Below are 17600 nucleotides of genomic sequence, written 5' to 3'. Positions count from 1 at the left end.
CAAGGACAATAAAAAGTCCTTTTTCAGATATGTGGGGAGCCAGAGGAAAAGCAAGGGCAACTTTGGATCCCTGCTGAACCAGATGGGACAACTGACAACTGACGCCCAGGAAAAAGCCAACCTATTAAATGGGTACTTTGCGTCGGTCTTTCATCAGTCCCATGGGGCGCCCATGCCTGCTACAGGACAGGGAGCGGGTGAGGGAGATCCCCTGCCCTCCATAAATGCTGACCTCGTGAAGGGACATCTTGAGAGGCTGGATACCTTCAAGTCAGCCGGCCCTGACAATCTGCACCCCAGGGTACTCAAGGAGCTGGCGAGCGTCATAGCCCAGCCCCTGGCACGGATCTTTGAAACCTCCTGGCACTCTGGTGTAGTGCCCGAAGACTGGAAGAAGGCCAATGTGGTGCCTATCTTCAAAAAAGGGAGGAAAGTGGATCCGGATAACTATAGGCCCATCAGCCTGACTTCTATCCCGGGGAAGATCTTAGAAAAGTTTATTAAAGAGGCTATCCTTAATGGACTGGCCAATGCCAACATCCTAAGGGACAGCCAGCACGGGTTTGTTGTGGGTAGGTCTTGCTTAACCAATCTCATTTCCTTCTATGACCAGGTGACCTATGACCTGGACAAGGGAGAAGAGATTGATGTCATATATCTTGACTTCAAAAAAGCCTTCAATCTAGTATCCCATAATCACCTCCTGGCAAAACTGGCCAATTGTGGCCTTGGGTCCACCATTATCCGCTGGCTGGGAAATGGGCTTTGTGGTCAGTCCCAGAGGGTTGTGATTGATGGCAGTCACTCATCGTGGTGCCCTGTGACCAGTGGGGTCCCTCAAGGCTCTGTCCTGGGACCCAGCCTGTTCAACACCTTCATTAATGATGTGGACATTGGAGTCAGAAGTGGACTGGCCAAGTTTGCTGATGACACCAAACTTCAGGGCAAAGCATCCACACCAGAAGATGGGCGGGTGATCCAGGCTGACCTGGACAGGCTCAGCAAATGGGTGGACAAGAACCTGATGGTGTTTAACACCAAAAAATGCAAGGTTCTCCACCTTGGGAGGAAAAACCTGCAGCATCCTTATAGGCTCAGCAGTGCTACACTGGCTAGCACTATGGAAGAAAGAGACTTGGGGGTCATCATTGACCACAAGATGAACATGAGCCTGCAATGCGATGCTGCAGCTAGTAAAGCAACCAAAATGCTGGTGTGCATCCATAAATGCTTCTCAAGGAAATCCCAGGACATCATTCTCCCCTTGTACTTGGCCTTGGTGAGGCCGCAGCTGGAGTACTGCGTCCAGTTTTGGGCTCCACAATTCAAAAAGGATGTGGAGAAGCTTGAGCGAGTCCAGAGAAGAGCCATGTGCATGATCAGAGGTCAGGAAAACAGATCTTACGACGACAGGCTGAGAGCCATGGGGCTCTTTAGCCTGGAAAAGCGCAGGCTCAGGGGTGATCTGATGGCCACCTATAAGTTTATCAGGGGTGACCACCAGGATCTGGGGGAACGTCTGTTCACCAGAGCGCCCCAAGGGATGATGAGGTCGTACGGTCATAAACTACTGCGAGACCGTTTCAGGCTGGACATAAGGAAGAATTTCTTTACTGTCCGAGCCCCCAAGGTCTGGAACAGCCCGCCATCAGAGGTGGTTCAAGCACCTACATTGAACACCTTCAGGAGTAAATTGGATGCTTATCTTGCTGGGATCCTATGACCCCAGCTAACTTCCTGCCCTTTGGGCAGGGGGCTGGACTCGATCTCCCGAGGTCCCTTCCAGTCCTAATGTCTATGAAATCTATGAAGTAAGTAGCTGAGTAGCAGGAGCTAGGGAGTTAAGCCTGCTAATTGTTCTTCTCCCTGTGCATTACTTCAGCTTTTACTTTTGGTTTTACTTGGTAAGGCAGATCTTGCTCTTATTGTGTTTCTCACATATAATACACGCTTCAGTTGTGTTTCTCACATATAATACATGCTTCAATTTTCAGCAGCTGGTTTTGGGGAAAAGGTTTGTGCTGTATGTGAGGAAGTATAGTAATAATTATCGCTGGCTTTGTTAGGCTCCAGTCTTGCAATCTGTAATGCATACAGACCTTGCATGGAGCCCTGGAGTCTACTTCTACAGTTAGAAATTAGGAGATCAGAACTAGACAGAGGTGCCTGCACTCCCAACATTCGCGTCTTCTGTAAACTTCTGTCATTAAAGTGGCTGTACAATGGTATTGCCCACAAAATGCTGTGCATAGCCCATACATAAAGTCTCTCGCCTGTAGAGGATACAGTCTAGGAGTAATAAGTGCTGAGTGGGGCAGTGATGACATACACATTAACTATCTTTAGGTTGGCTAATTTCTTGTAGGTGTCCCAAAAAACGTTATTGGAGAGCTCTGTAAGGAGAAGATGTGAGTGGTTTTCTGATGCAGTTCCAGTACTATACTTCATGTATAACCTGCTTGTGACGGTCCAGGTCTCTTGGAAGGTCCCCCTCTTAGATCACTGCCTTCAGCGTGAAATCAGGCAATTCGACAACTCTCAGGCAACATATTCAACTGCAGGTCCATACTGACCGTGATTACTACGGTGTGCTGGACTAAGGTTCAACACCTACAGTGCTACTCCTAAGGGCTACGACCAGAGCATTCTTTATATCCATGGTTCCCAACCTTGGGTTGCAACCCGAATGAGGGTCGCAGGAGCAATGCTGGTGGCACTGCACGCAAAAGACAAGCCGTGCCCCATGCTGGGAGCTCCCCCACCCCAGGGCCACCCCCACCCTCTGCTCCCAGCTGCAGGTTGCAGAAAAAAAAGGTTGGAAATCACTGCTTTATACAGTTCTGAGTTGGTGCTTTTCCTTTAAATCAATGCAGAGAGAGGAGTGAAAATGATAATCAGGAGTCAGTTCTCTGTTGCTTGTGGAGTATTTGGGAAGAAGGGACTTGAATTAGTTGTACTTTGGGAGTACTTTTCTGTACCTGCAAGTTAGTGGATTCTGCATAAAAGCAGATTTAATTGCCTGTATGCGAGAGCGTGAACATAAATGCATCAGAAAAAAGGTCCATTACCTTTTTCTTGTGCCATTCCTAAATTCATGTTCCTTAAGTACAGGTGGGATATGAAACAATAGTGATGCTCCTCAGTGGCAGCTCTTTGAATTCTGCTCCACCTCAGTGGATGCTCATTCTCAGTACTGGAATGGAGTGACCTACCCTCAGCAAACAGTTTTATTTAAATTTAGCCTTTTCTTTGTTGTCATTGTGCCGAGTTTTGTGTTTTACTTAATTGTTTAACAATGACTTTCATGAAACTGCTGTTTGGGAGCTATTCACTTTGATCGTTTTCCAATATTCATGAAGGGGTCACTGAAGGCACAAGATATTTTTTCTTGATTTATGAATGGGTGATTGAAATACTAGGAGGAGCTGGTGATCCCAAGACCATGGAGAGAGCATTTATGTTCACCCTCAAATGCTGTTATTTCTTCAGGGAACAGTCACAGGCAGATCATCCTGTTACTCAAAATTTGTCTGAATGCAAAATCTTTTCTCCCTTTTGCTTGTAGGAAATCTATGGAGAAGGGTTATGAATGTGGTTGAAAATGTGCATAGAAAAGGGATTCAGGATTCATGAAGATATTTGTTCAAAACTTCCCAAGAAATGTGCAGCTAACCTCATGTCATGCTTGGAAGGGGCCAAATAATTTAATTACTGTTATTAGCCTTGATATAAAATAATTCTGAACAAGCAGGACATTTACCATACTCTGCAAGTTCTGGGCAAGACCACGGCCCAGACTGAGCCCTAAAAGAGATAGATCTGCAATTGAGAAGGCTTAGGCAGCGCAAGAGAGCTGTGGGAGCCTGCCGGCTTCTGGAGTCGCAGTTAGGGACTCTTAATTTTTGCTGAACTGAACCTCTGTTGTTCAGCATTTATATCAAATCCCTGACTTCAGCCTGCTAAACTTTCTACTATATGAATGGACATACAAACTACAACCTGTGCATATGCTACCTACCATAGTAGAAACAGTAAGCTTGCATGCAAAACAAGGCTATATTCAAATATCCATACTAGTATTTTGTGTCATGTGGGCATAGCACTGACATTAATCTTTTCAGCTCCCTATTAACTAAAATCCTTTCTAACTCCTCTTAGTTACTGTAGCATATGCTTCTAGGAGTCCAGGCAGATAATGCATTTACACCGTATAATTGCCATTTACATTAATGCAGGAGAGGAGCAGAGAGTTGACATAAATCCATACTCTGCAGTAGTTTCACCCATTATGGTGTTGAATAACCTCTAAAAGAATCGGTGATAAAACTACACCAGTGTAAATTATTCCAGTGGTTGTGTCATTTGTCTGCAGTTTATCTCAGGGTAGCTCTTTGCATATTACCTGTTCCCATTCCACCTGGAATAGCTCTGTGCTAGCTTTCTAATGCATCCAGCTCTGCGAGGATACAAATCCAGATCTGAACGTAATGCATCCAGCTCTGTACGTCTGTCGAATCCAGATCTGAACGTCATTTACATCAGCGTACAAGCCTAAGTTACACCAGTGTAAAATGCATCCACCCCCTCGGAACGTAACGGAGGGGACCTGGATTTACAGCTCCAAACAAATGAGATTTTGGCGATAGTTACTAAAACAAAGCAGGGCTTTGCTTTCATTCTGTAACTTTTAAAGGATGACCTTTATGGAGCTGGGCCCAGCAGTCTACCAGCAAATGAGCAGGGTTCCAGGAAGTGCTTGGAAAAAATGAAATATCAAAGCAGGGCTCTATGCAGTTTGGCCCCAGGAATTGTTGTTTATTTTGTGATCGTTGAATCTGTACAAGTCTTTATGGCCATATATAGTGGAGAGCCTTGCAAAAACGCAAAACAGCTCCCAGGTTGTCATGACTCAAGAGCCCTGGAAGAAACATGCTGAAGGGAAAAGAATGAAAACCACGTGTCAGTAGTTTCTGGCATCCTGCGTGTGCAAGGGAAGGGAGAGGGAGGGAGATAACCAGAAGTCCAATACACGCTTCAAATTGCTACAAATTCAGGGCACTTTGTCTAATGATCGGGTAGGCCCTTCCCTTGGAAGCGTGCTGGAAATGTTCAGCAATGCAGGGGCGTGCCACAGTAAGGCGGCCCTGCATTCCTCTGACCCCAAGCCGGATCGGATGCCTTCGGAGCAATTGCATGTTTGTTAGACACTGGCCTTTCCTTGGAGAGCCTCGTGGGAGGAGCCTCTGACAGACGGCTCCAGTTTTATAGTCATTGGCCTTTTGTGTGTTTCAACTTTCAAACAGCCTGCCATGCAGGAGGGGAGCACTTGGGAAATGCAGCACCAAACACAGATTTCTGGACTATTTCTTTGGCAGGCCGGGAGCAGTTTCTGCTTTCAGTGAATTCAGCTGCGAATACACTGAAGGAATTTGTCCTTTTAATGCCTAACTTTGAAGTCTGGGCTGCAATGGGGGAAGCTTAGAAATTACTCCCATGAAGGAATCCATGCTAACTTGGTGGGCGGGTTTTTGTTTGGTTTTTTGGAGCTGAGGATAATTGAGAATGGCAGAGCTGGGGATTGTGTCTTGAGAGTGGTAAGTGCCTTTTTGGAAGAGAACAGTTACGAGTTAAAAACGTAGGTATGGTTTAAGTTTTGAAGGAAGTGTATCAAAAAGAGCCCGTGGGGATTAAAAGGAAGGAAAAGGTGTTTGTTTTTTGTCCTGCTGTACAAACCCTCTGTATCGTTGAAACGATATCGCGTTTCATTATATTCACTGTCTTCATATTGTCACGCATTTGCTTTTTGAAGAGAAACTTCTCCACAGTAGTTTCATACTGTTGATGTCTTTTCTTATAACTCTGGACTGAGCTTTTTAAAAATCTTGACGTAGCTGGGGCTTAACTATCATTACCCCAGAGTAGCTGAAAAAGATTTTGGTTTTGTGAATATTACTGAAGAACGTGGTTTGATTCCTGTTAGAGTTATCACTGCGTGTTTAGCACTTCCATGGAGATTTACCGGTTACTTATATTGCACAATGAAATTTCTGCTTGAGGTTTCCTAGCCAGGATTTAGAGACTTTTAAATTCTAAAACAATTACGTCACAATGTGACCAAGTACTTTTGAACACCTAAACCAAGCAGTGTTTTTATGGTGTTTGACAGTTATTGTGTGGTAGTAATATCGCAAATGCATTATGCTTATTTCTCTTGTACATTCACAATCTATAATTGTAGCATTCTGGGAAGCTTTTTGCTGTTCCAGTTACAGCTGGAGCAGAAAAGCTATTTTAGTGTACGATGCTATTTCAGTATATTTATTCAACTGGCTTTTTTCAGAATGGCTTTATACTGATTATACTAAGCCACCTGAAGTTTGAGATTTGTGATTTGATCATCTTGGTGTAGAGTTCCACGCAGCTGGATTTTTGTTTCTATTTGAGTGGTCATGGTTTTCCCTGTTTCTAATACAAACTGGGTGCTCAGAAAAATTGAAGGACTCTTAAAATAGGGTATCTATTCAAGTTATGGCATAGAGGTAATCCAGGTAATTTACAGAGGCATGATAGAGTTATGGTATAGAGGTAATCCAGGTAATTTATAGAGGCATCCAGGTAATTTATGACTTAATGTTACCACCTGCCAGGGAAACTTCCCTCCCTTGTCAGGATTTCCATCACCTTGCCAGAAAAGAAACATTTCTGAGAATTACTTTTTATCACTGAGTGCTCCCTATGGCTGACATGAGGATGCCATTTGCGGTATTTTGGGACTACCTGTAGGAACTGCAAAATGTAGCAAAGTTTTTAGTTTAGAGAGGTCTTTAGTAAGAGGGGTTTACACTTGAAGAAATGGTTGAAAAGATTCTGTTTTGGAAGAGGTTAGTGTCTGAGTGATACATTTTGTGTGTGTCCGCTCCAGGGAATCTTTATAACAAAGATTTCTTGCAAGAGAAGGGACCCCCTTGTCCCTTCAGGCCACAGGCCTGAGAGATGTGGAGCTGCATCCCAGCAGCAGTATCTGGCAGTCCAGTGTTTCAAGCAGGTATTATGCTTCCTGGTGCTTCCAGGTGGGCCAGCCGTTGCACTGACCGTCGGGAAGGTGAGGTCTTGTGCTCTGTACTGAGCTAGGTCAGCTCCAGCTTTTTTTTCCCAGGCAAGAAGTGCTAATCAGAAACATTTCTTATGCTCCTACCCAGGCTGCACTGGAGCCCGGCTGCTATCCACAATGATATGTTGTGGCCGGAGTTTCTCCCTATCTAGGTACGTTTTGTGTACTAATCCTAGGTCCAGACCCAATCTGGTAGAGAAACCTTGTTTCCTAAGAATCCTGCTGGTTGTGATCCCCACCCTAAGGGCTTATAAATCAGCGAAACCGGAATGATTTTTACAGGAGCAGATATTGATATCCTAACATGAGTGTAGTTTTCTGTGGACAGCCGGGGAAAGATTGTTATAGGAGGAATGTTGCACCGCGCATCATTTGTAACGCTGTTGCGCTCCCAAACATATTATTTATCCAGGCCACCTGTTACATCTCGTCTCTCTCAGACTGATCCATTATTGTTTATACAATATTGAACACAATGAAACCCAGCTTGGCCAAAGTGTTCAGGGGTTCCCTCAATAAAAATGGTAAATGGTTTTTATTACTATTATTTAAAAATCATGGGTACAGTTGAATGGATATAATAGGGGAAAATAACCTAAGTAGCTGATATTCCTCACCAGAGTGCTGTGGCGTTGAGGATAGCTCTCTTAAATGACCTTGAAGGAGGTATTATAGAAAAGGCAGAATGTTTTTTGGCATCCTTGGCTGCTAAGACAACTCTTGTGATATGTTTATCTGATTGAGATACTGTCTCTGTTACTGATATCAGCACAGTTAACTTTCCGCAGAAATTGCTTCTTTCCTCCAAAAGCTATCAAATAATATTAACAGGTGTCACAAGGATCTTAACGTGTGGGGTTGTTTTTTTTCAGAGAATAAAATTATTTAGGGTGTTCAGATTAACAGATTACCGTCTTTTCTCCCTGTTTTTCTACAAACTCAGTATCTGTGAGGGTAGCTAATAAATGGAATAAACTACCAAAGAAAAGCATAGTCTAAAATAAGTGACACAAGCACTTACTGAAATGGGAGCTAGACGTATTGTTGGACTAAGACCAACTACTAGATCTTTTCCCATGAGGTCTAGTTATTAAGATGATAATTAATGTTACATTTTACACACGTAGCTAACTCTTCCAACAGCTGTCTAAAGTTGGGAGCTTTGCTTTGTACCCATTTTGTGGATGGGTGAATTGAGGCTCGGCAAAGAGAACTGATTTTTAAAATGTCTTTTCCTGAATTAATATTAATATTGCACTCAGAAGATTTGCTGCCCAGTCTTTGCTGTAAACACAGAACAACATTCGCTTTGTTTTCACATGTCTTGGAAAATACGATGCTGGGCCAACGGAAGCATCCCCGATGGGTTCTCCCTTCAAGCATTCAGTGGTATTTTCCAGTATTTTCTTAACTACCCCAGGATGGACGATACCTAAAACATAGGGAAAATCGGTAGTCATGCTGAGCTGTGTCATATGAATATGAGCTGTGTCATATTAAGAGCAGCAAAATGTTCTGGAGTTATTTACATAGGGGGCTGGAAGATAGAAAGTTTGCTGGTTTTCCTAGAATAATGTTTCTTAACCTTTCTGGACATGAGACTTGTCTCTATAACTTTTGTGAATTGAGTGGCACCCAATTTCAAGAAATAATTTATGTATTACAGTGCTTATCTCCTTGCAGAGGGGCTAGGCAAGGGGAGTGGGGGCTCAGCCAGGTAGGGACAAGCCTGAGCCTGCACTTACCTGCTTACTTCCTCACACCTTGTGGCACCCTGGTTGAAAATCACTGCCACAGAGTATGTGTGAATCTCTTATTGGCAGTCTTCAAAGGTAGCCATATATATAGCCTGCCCATCTAGGAGAGGGAATGAAAGGGAAAAAACATAGACCATTCTGGAAGATTGATTCATACCAACTCCCGAGTCTAAGATTTTTGTAAAGTTTTAAAATGTTAATTTCTTATTTTAGAGTTCAGAACTTGGTGCTAGCAATGACAGCTCCACAACAGAACCTGACCCTAGTTTTGTGAGAGAAGATGCACTCGAGGAGCTATCTCATGCCTGCTGTTCCTCAGTTATCCTCACTTAAGACTTGCTTTTACTTATTTGAAAGCACAATTTCTACTTGAGTTAAAGTTAGCAATTTTATTTTATTTTTTTACCATTGCGCTAGAACCATAGCATTTCTTCTTAAAATCCAGTGGATACATGTAGTTATTTCCTGTTTATTCAGTGATGTTTAATGCAGAGCAGGAATACAGGTGAAACTTGCTAAGACTCATTAGTGACTTTATATATGTGTCTCCCTAGCAATGATTTGAAAATGCGTCTCTGCAAGGTCAAGAAACTATCTTAAGATTAAAAGTATGAAACTCTAGAGCCGAAGGACACATGTTGGTAGAAGTCTTGCCCCGGTGACGTATTGGTAGCAAACTGAACTGTTTGGTCTTTTGACTCAATTTATAGTGTGCTAGCTGCAGCTGTTGTTAAGCAACTGGTTGGTAAAATGTGGAGTATTTTTTTTCTTTGAAAAATATTTCAGACATGCTAGTCATACGCAGAATTTGGAAGTAATTTTTAGTTGTTCTTCCAGTCTTGACCTGGAACTCAGGCAGTGGAATAGCAAGCGTTATTAATAATCACACCCTTTTATTTAGAGTTTGTGAGCTTGAGACCTAAGTCGTTTGAAAGACTGGTTAGTTCCTTGGAAGGGTTACAGCTTATGTCAACAGCAGTATTCGGTGCTAGGTGGAGGTACCCAGGCGAGCTTTGACCAGGTGATCTCCGTTCCGGGAACAGCCTAGCTGTGTTCAGCACTGTGCCCCCGTTCTTCTCCGAAATAATTAGCTCACAAATAATGCCATGTTAATGCAGCTATACTGTCTCCAGTCGCCAAGGTGGCATGTTTTAAATTAACTTGAGTATCCCTACATACCACAGCACTACGGGCATTTTTAGATATGCCCATAGTGGTGACATTGTGCAGCGAGTATATTAGACTCTTATGTAAAAGAATTTCACCCGCGGCCATAGACTGAATGACCTTTCGCATTTGTGCTGTTGATTCTTAGGCCTGTACTTAACAGCGTGGCTTTTTTTCTGTTTCAAAATGGATTTCAATCTGTGTGAGTGGTGTACAACATACAGGCTGTGGCTTGCATGCAGTCCACTAGGGAGTTCCAGTGGCCTGCCATAATTCTTTGTTAAATCGTTAGGAAACAAAAATAGATCTGAAAGGCAGAGCAGCGAGTCCTACGTCCTCAACGTGCAGCAATGTATTAATCTGTGCATGTGCCTGCATGCGTGGCTTGCCTTCTTGCTTCTCCATGTGATAAGATCAGTGTAGATCCTGCTAATAGCAGTCCTTCAGTGACAAGTTCAGCTTGCAGACGTGGACCTCGAAGTTTGAGCTGTGCACCCCTGGAAACTCTTGTGGTTAGACTCAGGAGATGTCAGAGACTGAGAAACGGACGCTTGATTTGCATCTCATTACTTAAGATAGGACATCAACATAGAAGGTGTGGGACCAAAGAGTTGCAGAAGAGATTAGTTGGGTGGTTTGCCCTTTAACAGCACATGGCAGTTTCAAAAGGCGGTAAAGTGATTGCTGTCCCTTAAAGGGAGGTGGGGGGATGGGGAGGTCAGGCATCATATTTTTTAAACCATATTTTTAAGATAGCTTGCAGAAACAAAATCAAGCTAATAAGATAGATCTGGACCCATCAGCAATAGAAATTCCTATTGCCCATTAAATTAGAAAGGCTTGAAACCTGCAAAAATGCTTCTGAAAGTGCAGAAAGGGGATAGTCCAATTTTTGGTACTATAATTAGGGCCCCAGGCTAATTGCCCAAATGTTCACAGCTGAGGAGCTTCTCAGAGTTGCAGCTTCTTGGCATGGCCAAGGGTTTGGTTTTAGGTGGACAAGGTCTGAAAGCTGGATGAAGGCACAATATAAAGCAGAGTAATGTTCTTTTCTCATGTGGGATGATGCAGGGCTCGCCAAGGCAGCCTCTAAGGGCACCTTTCTAAGATAGCTACGGTGCTTCATTTTTTGCCAGGTGGTATGTGCAAATTGGGATGGCATTTCATGGTGCTGCTTCTGGGTGTGACGCAGAGACAATTCAGACATGGCCACAGTGCCTTCATAGAAAAAACTTCTTCAGCAAAGCTTCTGTTCTTGTATGTTCTGTAATGCATTTGATGATAACCATACTTTCACCTACCTGTGTAGCAGTCGCACCAGAAAATGTCACCAAGAGCCAGGTTGCATTATTCCATGCATATATGAGCAAGAGAGGGTGCAGAGCTTGGCATTGTAAATGGAGGTGACCATTAAAGAAAGGGACCGGAGTGCTGCCTAAAAGGGAAGTGAAAGGACCAGAGCGCTCCTTCCTTCAGCTAATACAACTGGTGGATGGCAAGAGGCATGCTTCAGTCATTGAAAATGTGGCCTGTGGTGCTGCTGTTGCTGCTGCCTGAGTCCTCTTAGATTTGGGCATGCATTTCACAGGAGTCCTAACAGGGATTCTGGCTGTCTCAGCATCTTATAATCCACTTACTACCATGCAGTCCTTTCTTCATGGCTGAGCCCTCCAAACATCCTCCCCCACTATGCTTCGACATGAGGAATGGTATCATTTCTATCATTCAAACACTATTTGTCATTCATTTTTTGCCTTACAAACACAGCTAGTGTTAAGTCTCCCTGTTTTATAATATCTCCCTTTCCCGGGAGTCTTCATTCAGGCCAAAGTCCTGTTGACTTCAGGGAGAGGGAAACACATGTAAATGGGATATATGTGTGTGTGTGTATACATATATATATATATATATATATATGTATATGTATGTATGTATTTATATGTGTATGTATGTATATATATGTGTCGTTTGTTTAAAAAACGCTTTCCCTTTGTGGTTAATATTCATATATGCATAGTGTATGTGTAACATAGCTATATATCCCCTCTTCTAAACAAGAGCTCCAGATGTAGAGATTACAGATGACTAATTCTACAGAGGCCTCTAAGTCTGCCATTTTTCCATATCTTTCCTCTGCAGTTCTCCTGTGCCAGGTGATGACATACAATTGGCTTCTTCCTCTGATTTCTCCGAACAACCTTTAGCTGTTTCTCCGTCTTGTGAACATGCTGCTACTCTGGCTACCAGTGAGCTGACTGCAGCAAGGTACGGTAGGCAATTCAGTGCCGCTATGGTGGTGGGTAGCAGGGGCAAACTTCCTCCTGCTATAGGTGGGGGAGGAATACGGGGGTTATCATTTGCCAAGAAATGCCTGTGGGATAAGGGTGTGCCCAGGACAGTCAAATGCTATGCAGGATCTGTGCCTGCACTTGGCAGTCTCCGTCCCTCAAGCGTCTGTGGAATGTGTATTAGAATTTCACTCTGCCCTTTTAGGCAGAAACTCCAAAGGAAGTTAGCAAGATGCATTTACTTGAGGATGGGGAGGTGGGGAGAAAATACCTTAACTGTGGGGCACAATAAGGCTGGATGGGACAGGCAAGTGAAATTTATACCTTCACTAACATACTGTATCTTTTTGTCAGTGCGAGGTACCTTGGCCGTTTTTGCTTAAGCCTTTTTATATTGATTCTTTGCTTGCGATGAGGTCTCTGCAGGAACCATACTAATGTTATCAAAGTCAGTCACCTAGAATGGTTTGGAAAGTCCCGTTATTATTGTGTTGAATGACGATTACTGTTGCCTTTAGTTACGTTGTCTGTAGTTGAGTTGTCCAGAGAGGAAAGGCCTGTGGTATCCAAGTTCAGGTTTTAACGTCCAGCTGCAGAGGTAGTCTAGGGATATGTCTCTATTGTATCTCTACTGTGACTGTACTGGAGTGGACACATACCCAAGTTAGGTTCAGCTGGCTAGCTGGGGTACCAGTAGTGTGACTACATAGAAATCAGCATGAGTTGCAAAACCTTATGGACACGGGAGCTTCGCTGAAGCTGAACTACATGCTGCTATGGCTAGGTTCTGTGGGTACCCCAACTACCTACTTTTCAGTTACTGTTTAGGGATACATTTTCAGATTTTAAACAATTTTGGAGCCTAAGTCCCACTTCCCAAAATGATTTGAGCCCAAGGAACCTGAGTCCTCTTAGGTTTGGTTTCAAAAGTATCCAAATCCCATTTGAAAATGGGACTCAGGCTGCTATAATGATTGAAACTTTTAAATATGTTAACCCTTAGTATTGTGGGATTTCCTTCTCTTGCATTTCAGATCTTACATTCCTTTAATCTCAGGAAGGAACACTGAGGCTGGAAAGAGAACTGAGGACAAAAAAACCCATTCCCAACAAACCTGGGAGAAATTAGGAGATATGCTAGGGAAGCAGATAATGATTTTTTCCCCCTCCGGTGTTGTAAGATTTGAACTAATTCATTTATTTTGAGTCTTTATGAATATACTTGATTATGGCTAACACTGATACAGGGCTCCCTCACCATTATTGATTGAATCGTAATGATGAGCAGGTTAGAAAAAGAATGAACTCTTAATGAGTTTAGCTAGGGGCCTCTTTCTGAATGTAGACATGAGAAAGGGTCATACCAGCAGTGCTAGCAGCATCCACAATGCTCTTGAGCACTATTTAAATTGTAAGTGATACTCTGCTGTCTTATATGTAGTTTTCTGCTCCTCCTGGAACAGAAACAGGAAGGTCTATACAGTACCAATTAGCTCACTTCTGAGCACCTTCTATGGGATTTGCATTAGTAGTTTCCTGGAAACCACACGAACTCACACCGATGATCAGATTCTTCCTCCAGCAGATGCCAAGACCCAGAGAAATACCTATATCAAGTTTATTTTTTGCTGATGTCTCACCACCTCCCCTAACTTTCTCCTGATGCTCGCTTATTCAGGTAACCAAGGCGTGATATTGCTACTGCTTTTGTAGCATTTCATATAGAATTGGTCCAGAGTTGCTGCTAATATTAATTTGAAAAGTTTCTTTATGGCATGTACATATAACCTCTCTGCATCAGTACACCTTCTCACTGGTTTTGCTTGTGTGTTGATCTTTTAAAAGCGTAGTGCATTTCAAGACAGATGGCTTGATGATATTCCAGTTCAGCTGCAATAAAATATAATTATGAAGTACTTTTTTGCAACATATTTAGTTACTTATATTTAGTTCCTTTTGCTTCCATGTGAATATTTGCTTATAAAGGCTCTCTTATAATACAGATGGTCTGCACTTTGACAGGAGAAATAATGATGCATGTAAAGCAGGGGTCAGTTTGTGTTAAATGTCTTCCAGATGGCAGTGTGTAATAAGGGATCAGTTACTGTCCCTCCATCTGTCCACTCAAGAAATTTTATCTTTGCTTTGTTTCTTGAGGACACTTGCCTCTCCCTGGTGATAACATATTGATCAATGGGAGCAGTACATGGTCTGGTTCCTGAAGGTGGGTTTTATTTACCAAATCCTTAGCTCTGTTCCTTGACATGAAATAGGCAATGAGTTCACCTATTAGAAGGCCACGCATTTTCATTTCTATTGCAAAACAAATGAAAACTTCAGGTCCATCCATACTTAATACATCTGCTACATTAGACTATATTTTGTCTATGCATATAAAGCCAAATGCAAGTCTTTCCCTCTCTGCTGCAGGTGCAGAGAGCTTTGTAACAGCAGTCCAACTATCTATAGAAAAGTGCAGGCCCTCCTGTGCCAAGAAAGCCAGGAGGAGTTTAGGTGGCCGCTCCGTAGTACAGAGCTTAGCTCCGTGAATGCTCCCTGTAGAGCTAAGCAATGCTTGTGGAAAAGCTAGTGGGGATGTAGACCCAAGAGTCTGTTACTGTGGAAATCCTCTAGTTTTTTCTGCATACTGAAGAGAACTTCTGCTGTAGCCATTAAACTGGAGTAGCAGCTGCCATGTGAAGTAATACAGCCGTCATTCAGCAGCCTGACAGGAGAGTCCCTTGAGTCTCTTCTTTCCCAGCACCCAGGTCAGGTACTGCAGCTGAGTGCTGGAGAGGGAAGAAGGTATGAGATGCAGAATAAATGTTAAGAAGCAAGGCATGCTAGTAAAGCTCAGTCTTAGGAGGTAGGAAATCAATTGCTGTAAGCCTGACTACACAATTGATGCACTGTGAGACCTTGGGAAAAATGGCTTCATTTTTCTTTCTCATTGCTCACCTGCAAAGTGGGGCTATTTGTGCAAACTATAACTCTGCTTATGAATCAAGCAGAGGTGATAGTATTGATGTTGGTGATATAAAATCTGCTGTGGTCTTGGGAGGTGGGTATAGCCGGACTGAATAGGGCAGTGTTTTGAACCTTTTTAAACTTGTGGCTCTCCTCATTTGACTCAAGACACCCCTTCATTGCGAATTGAGTAGCACCCCATTTCAACAGTCATTCATTTATTACAGTGCTTACCTTGTTGCAGAGGAACCAGGCAGTAGGGCAGGACAGCCAGGCAGGGATGAACCTGAGCCTGTACTTATCTCCTCATACCTCGCAGCATCCTTCAAAAGATCTCACAGTTCTCCAGGGTGCCCCGGTACCCTAATTGAGAATCAGTGGTGCTCACACAGCTTTTTGGGGGTGTATTCTTGAGCATATGGTTAGATGAACAAAATATACAGAGTTAAAAGGAGAGAGGGAGGGGACTTACTGTGTCAGCTGTTCCTCGGCAATTGCTTTGTATGTCCACTCTTATTCTATAACAAGCAGAAGGTAACCTGAGGCAGCTCACTCCAGTTTAACTTCCACTTACAGAAGGATAGGGGCAGACACGTGGAGCAGCAGATGTGTGGGAGGTTTCTTGCTACCTTTCAACACAGTATCATTTGTTTGTCTGATTATCCCTCTGTGTGAGCAATGCCGCTTTGCAGCAATGGGGGCTTCTAAGAGGAGTGGGGGAGGGAGTGAAAAAGTTTGTTCAGAGTGAATGTTTTAAATAAAAAACAAGAAGCAAACCTAGAGAAACATTCCTGATTTTCTATTCATTTGACTCAGTGGGCTAATTACTGGGCAGCTGGGAGTTTATAAAGGTCTGAGAGATTACTGGCTCCCTTGGGTATCTCAGAGGATTGGCAGTGGCAAAGCTGTACCATTTGTGTTTATTGCCCTTTTGCTTTGAGAATACTATATTGTGTATCAGTAATGGCTGTTGAGAGGCTCGGGGTCTTACAGAGGCACTTTAATTAGCGTGTCTGACCTAGTGCAGGTGATTCATGCCACCTGAAAAATCACAGTTATGCCAGGATTAAACTGGAGAGTGCAGGGAATGTACTTCACTTTAGACTATGAGGTTTGTTACCTGTACATCACTGCATTACTTGTCATGGCAGATATACTCCAGTTTACACTGACCACATCCCTTTTCCTTTCTGCACTCCTGCTGGTCCAAACTGGACACAAGGGTGATTGGATTAGTTATACCAACAACAAATCATGCAAGTTGTATTTCAGCTCATGTACATGTCCCAAGTAATTATTTGACCTTTCTCGAAAACATTCCAGCATCATTTACACAACCAATGAACCCAATCCACATACAAAGTGCTTGCTATTGATTTGTTCTTTTTTGATCATCATAAATCTTATAGCTCGTAAGAGCAAACCTTTCTTTTTGTAAAGGCCGAGGCAAAGCACATTTATAAAATCAGGTTTGGTAGTTAGTTTCACGTTGCAAAGCATTTTAGAAATGACAGTAGCCAAAGGATGTTTCCATAAAAAATGTTTCCCTTTTGGCTAGGGACAGACATTCAAAAAAGCCTGAGCCTGAATTGATTCAATCGTTGCAAGTTAGTCTAACCTGGCTAGGCTGAATTGGTTTGTAACTGCACACATATCCCCTCTGGACTGAGGAAATGCAGGCACATGCCTGCAGTGCCTCAGGCTAGAAGCTGGGGCGGGGGGTGCTAGAGCAGCTCTCCCTTTCCTTCAAAAGTGCTGAGATGAAGCGGGGCTGGGGTGTGAGCAGGCCCCAGTATGATTCTCTGATTAGGGAGGACTTCCTTCCCCCCTCTTGCTGGTCCTCACCAGCCCAGCAAGGAGTTGATAACACAGTATTTAACACCCCATCAATGACAAAAAATGCCTCTCTCATTAGTCCAAGCTGTTCTTAAACAGCTTTTCTCAAGGAAGGTACAAAGGGACATTACCAGCTGATCTGTTGATTAGCTCCAAAAAGCCCTAAGTAGACACTGTCTTGTCTGCCTTTGTCCTGTCTGCCTTACACCTATACCTCCCAGCATTAGCTAGCATACCACATGCTGGCTGCTGTCCATGTTGTGGGAGGTAGAAGGGGGCAATCCCTGCTTGAGCAGAGAGTGGGGGAGTGGGGGAGGGGGAAGCCAGGCAGACACTGCTGTACCTGCCCTCTCTACCAGAGCTCCAGCCAGGGAGCAGAGGGGTGGAGCCAGACCTGCTCTGGAGCAGAGAGCCCTGCCCAGGGCTGTAAAGCATCTGGGATGCTGGGGGACTGGTTTAAGTTAAACCAAGAAG

General features: G+C 43.5%; 1 protein-coding gene across 11 annotated transcripts in view; it reads left to right on the top strand.

The window, feature by feature from the left end:
* The window catches only part of TACC2 (transforming acidic coiled-coil containing protein 2), a 222784-nt gene that overhangs the window by 86395 nt on the left and 118789 nt on the right, over positions 1-17600 (top strand). For 10 of the 11 annotated variants that reach the window (XM_090058538.1, XM_090058541.1, XM_090058540.1 and 7 more), the window contains one exon: positions 12175-12300. The exons of the other annotated variant lie outside the window; for it this stretch is intronic. In XM_090058538.1, coding sequence (XP_089914664.1) covers positions 12175-12300 — 126 coding nt within the window. The remainder of the gene's footprint in view (positions 1-12174; positions 12301-17600) is intronic. 11 annotated transcript variants of the gene reach the window in all.

The sequence above is a fragment of the Crocodylus siamensis genome, chromosome 7 (assembly GCF_052110815.1).
Source record: "Crocodylus siamensis isolate JL-2025a chromosome 7, ASM5211081v1, whole genome shotgun sequence".
NCBI lineage: Eukaryota > Metazoa > Chordata > Crocodylia > Crocodylidae > Crocodylus > Crocodylus siamensis.
This window is presented reverse-complemented; position numbering and strand designations above follow the sequence as displayed.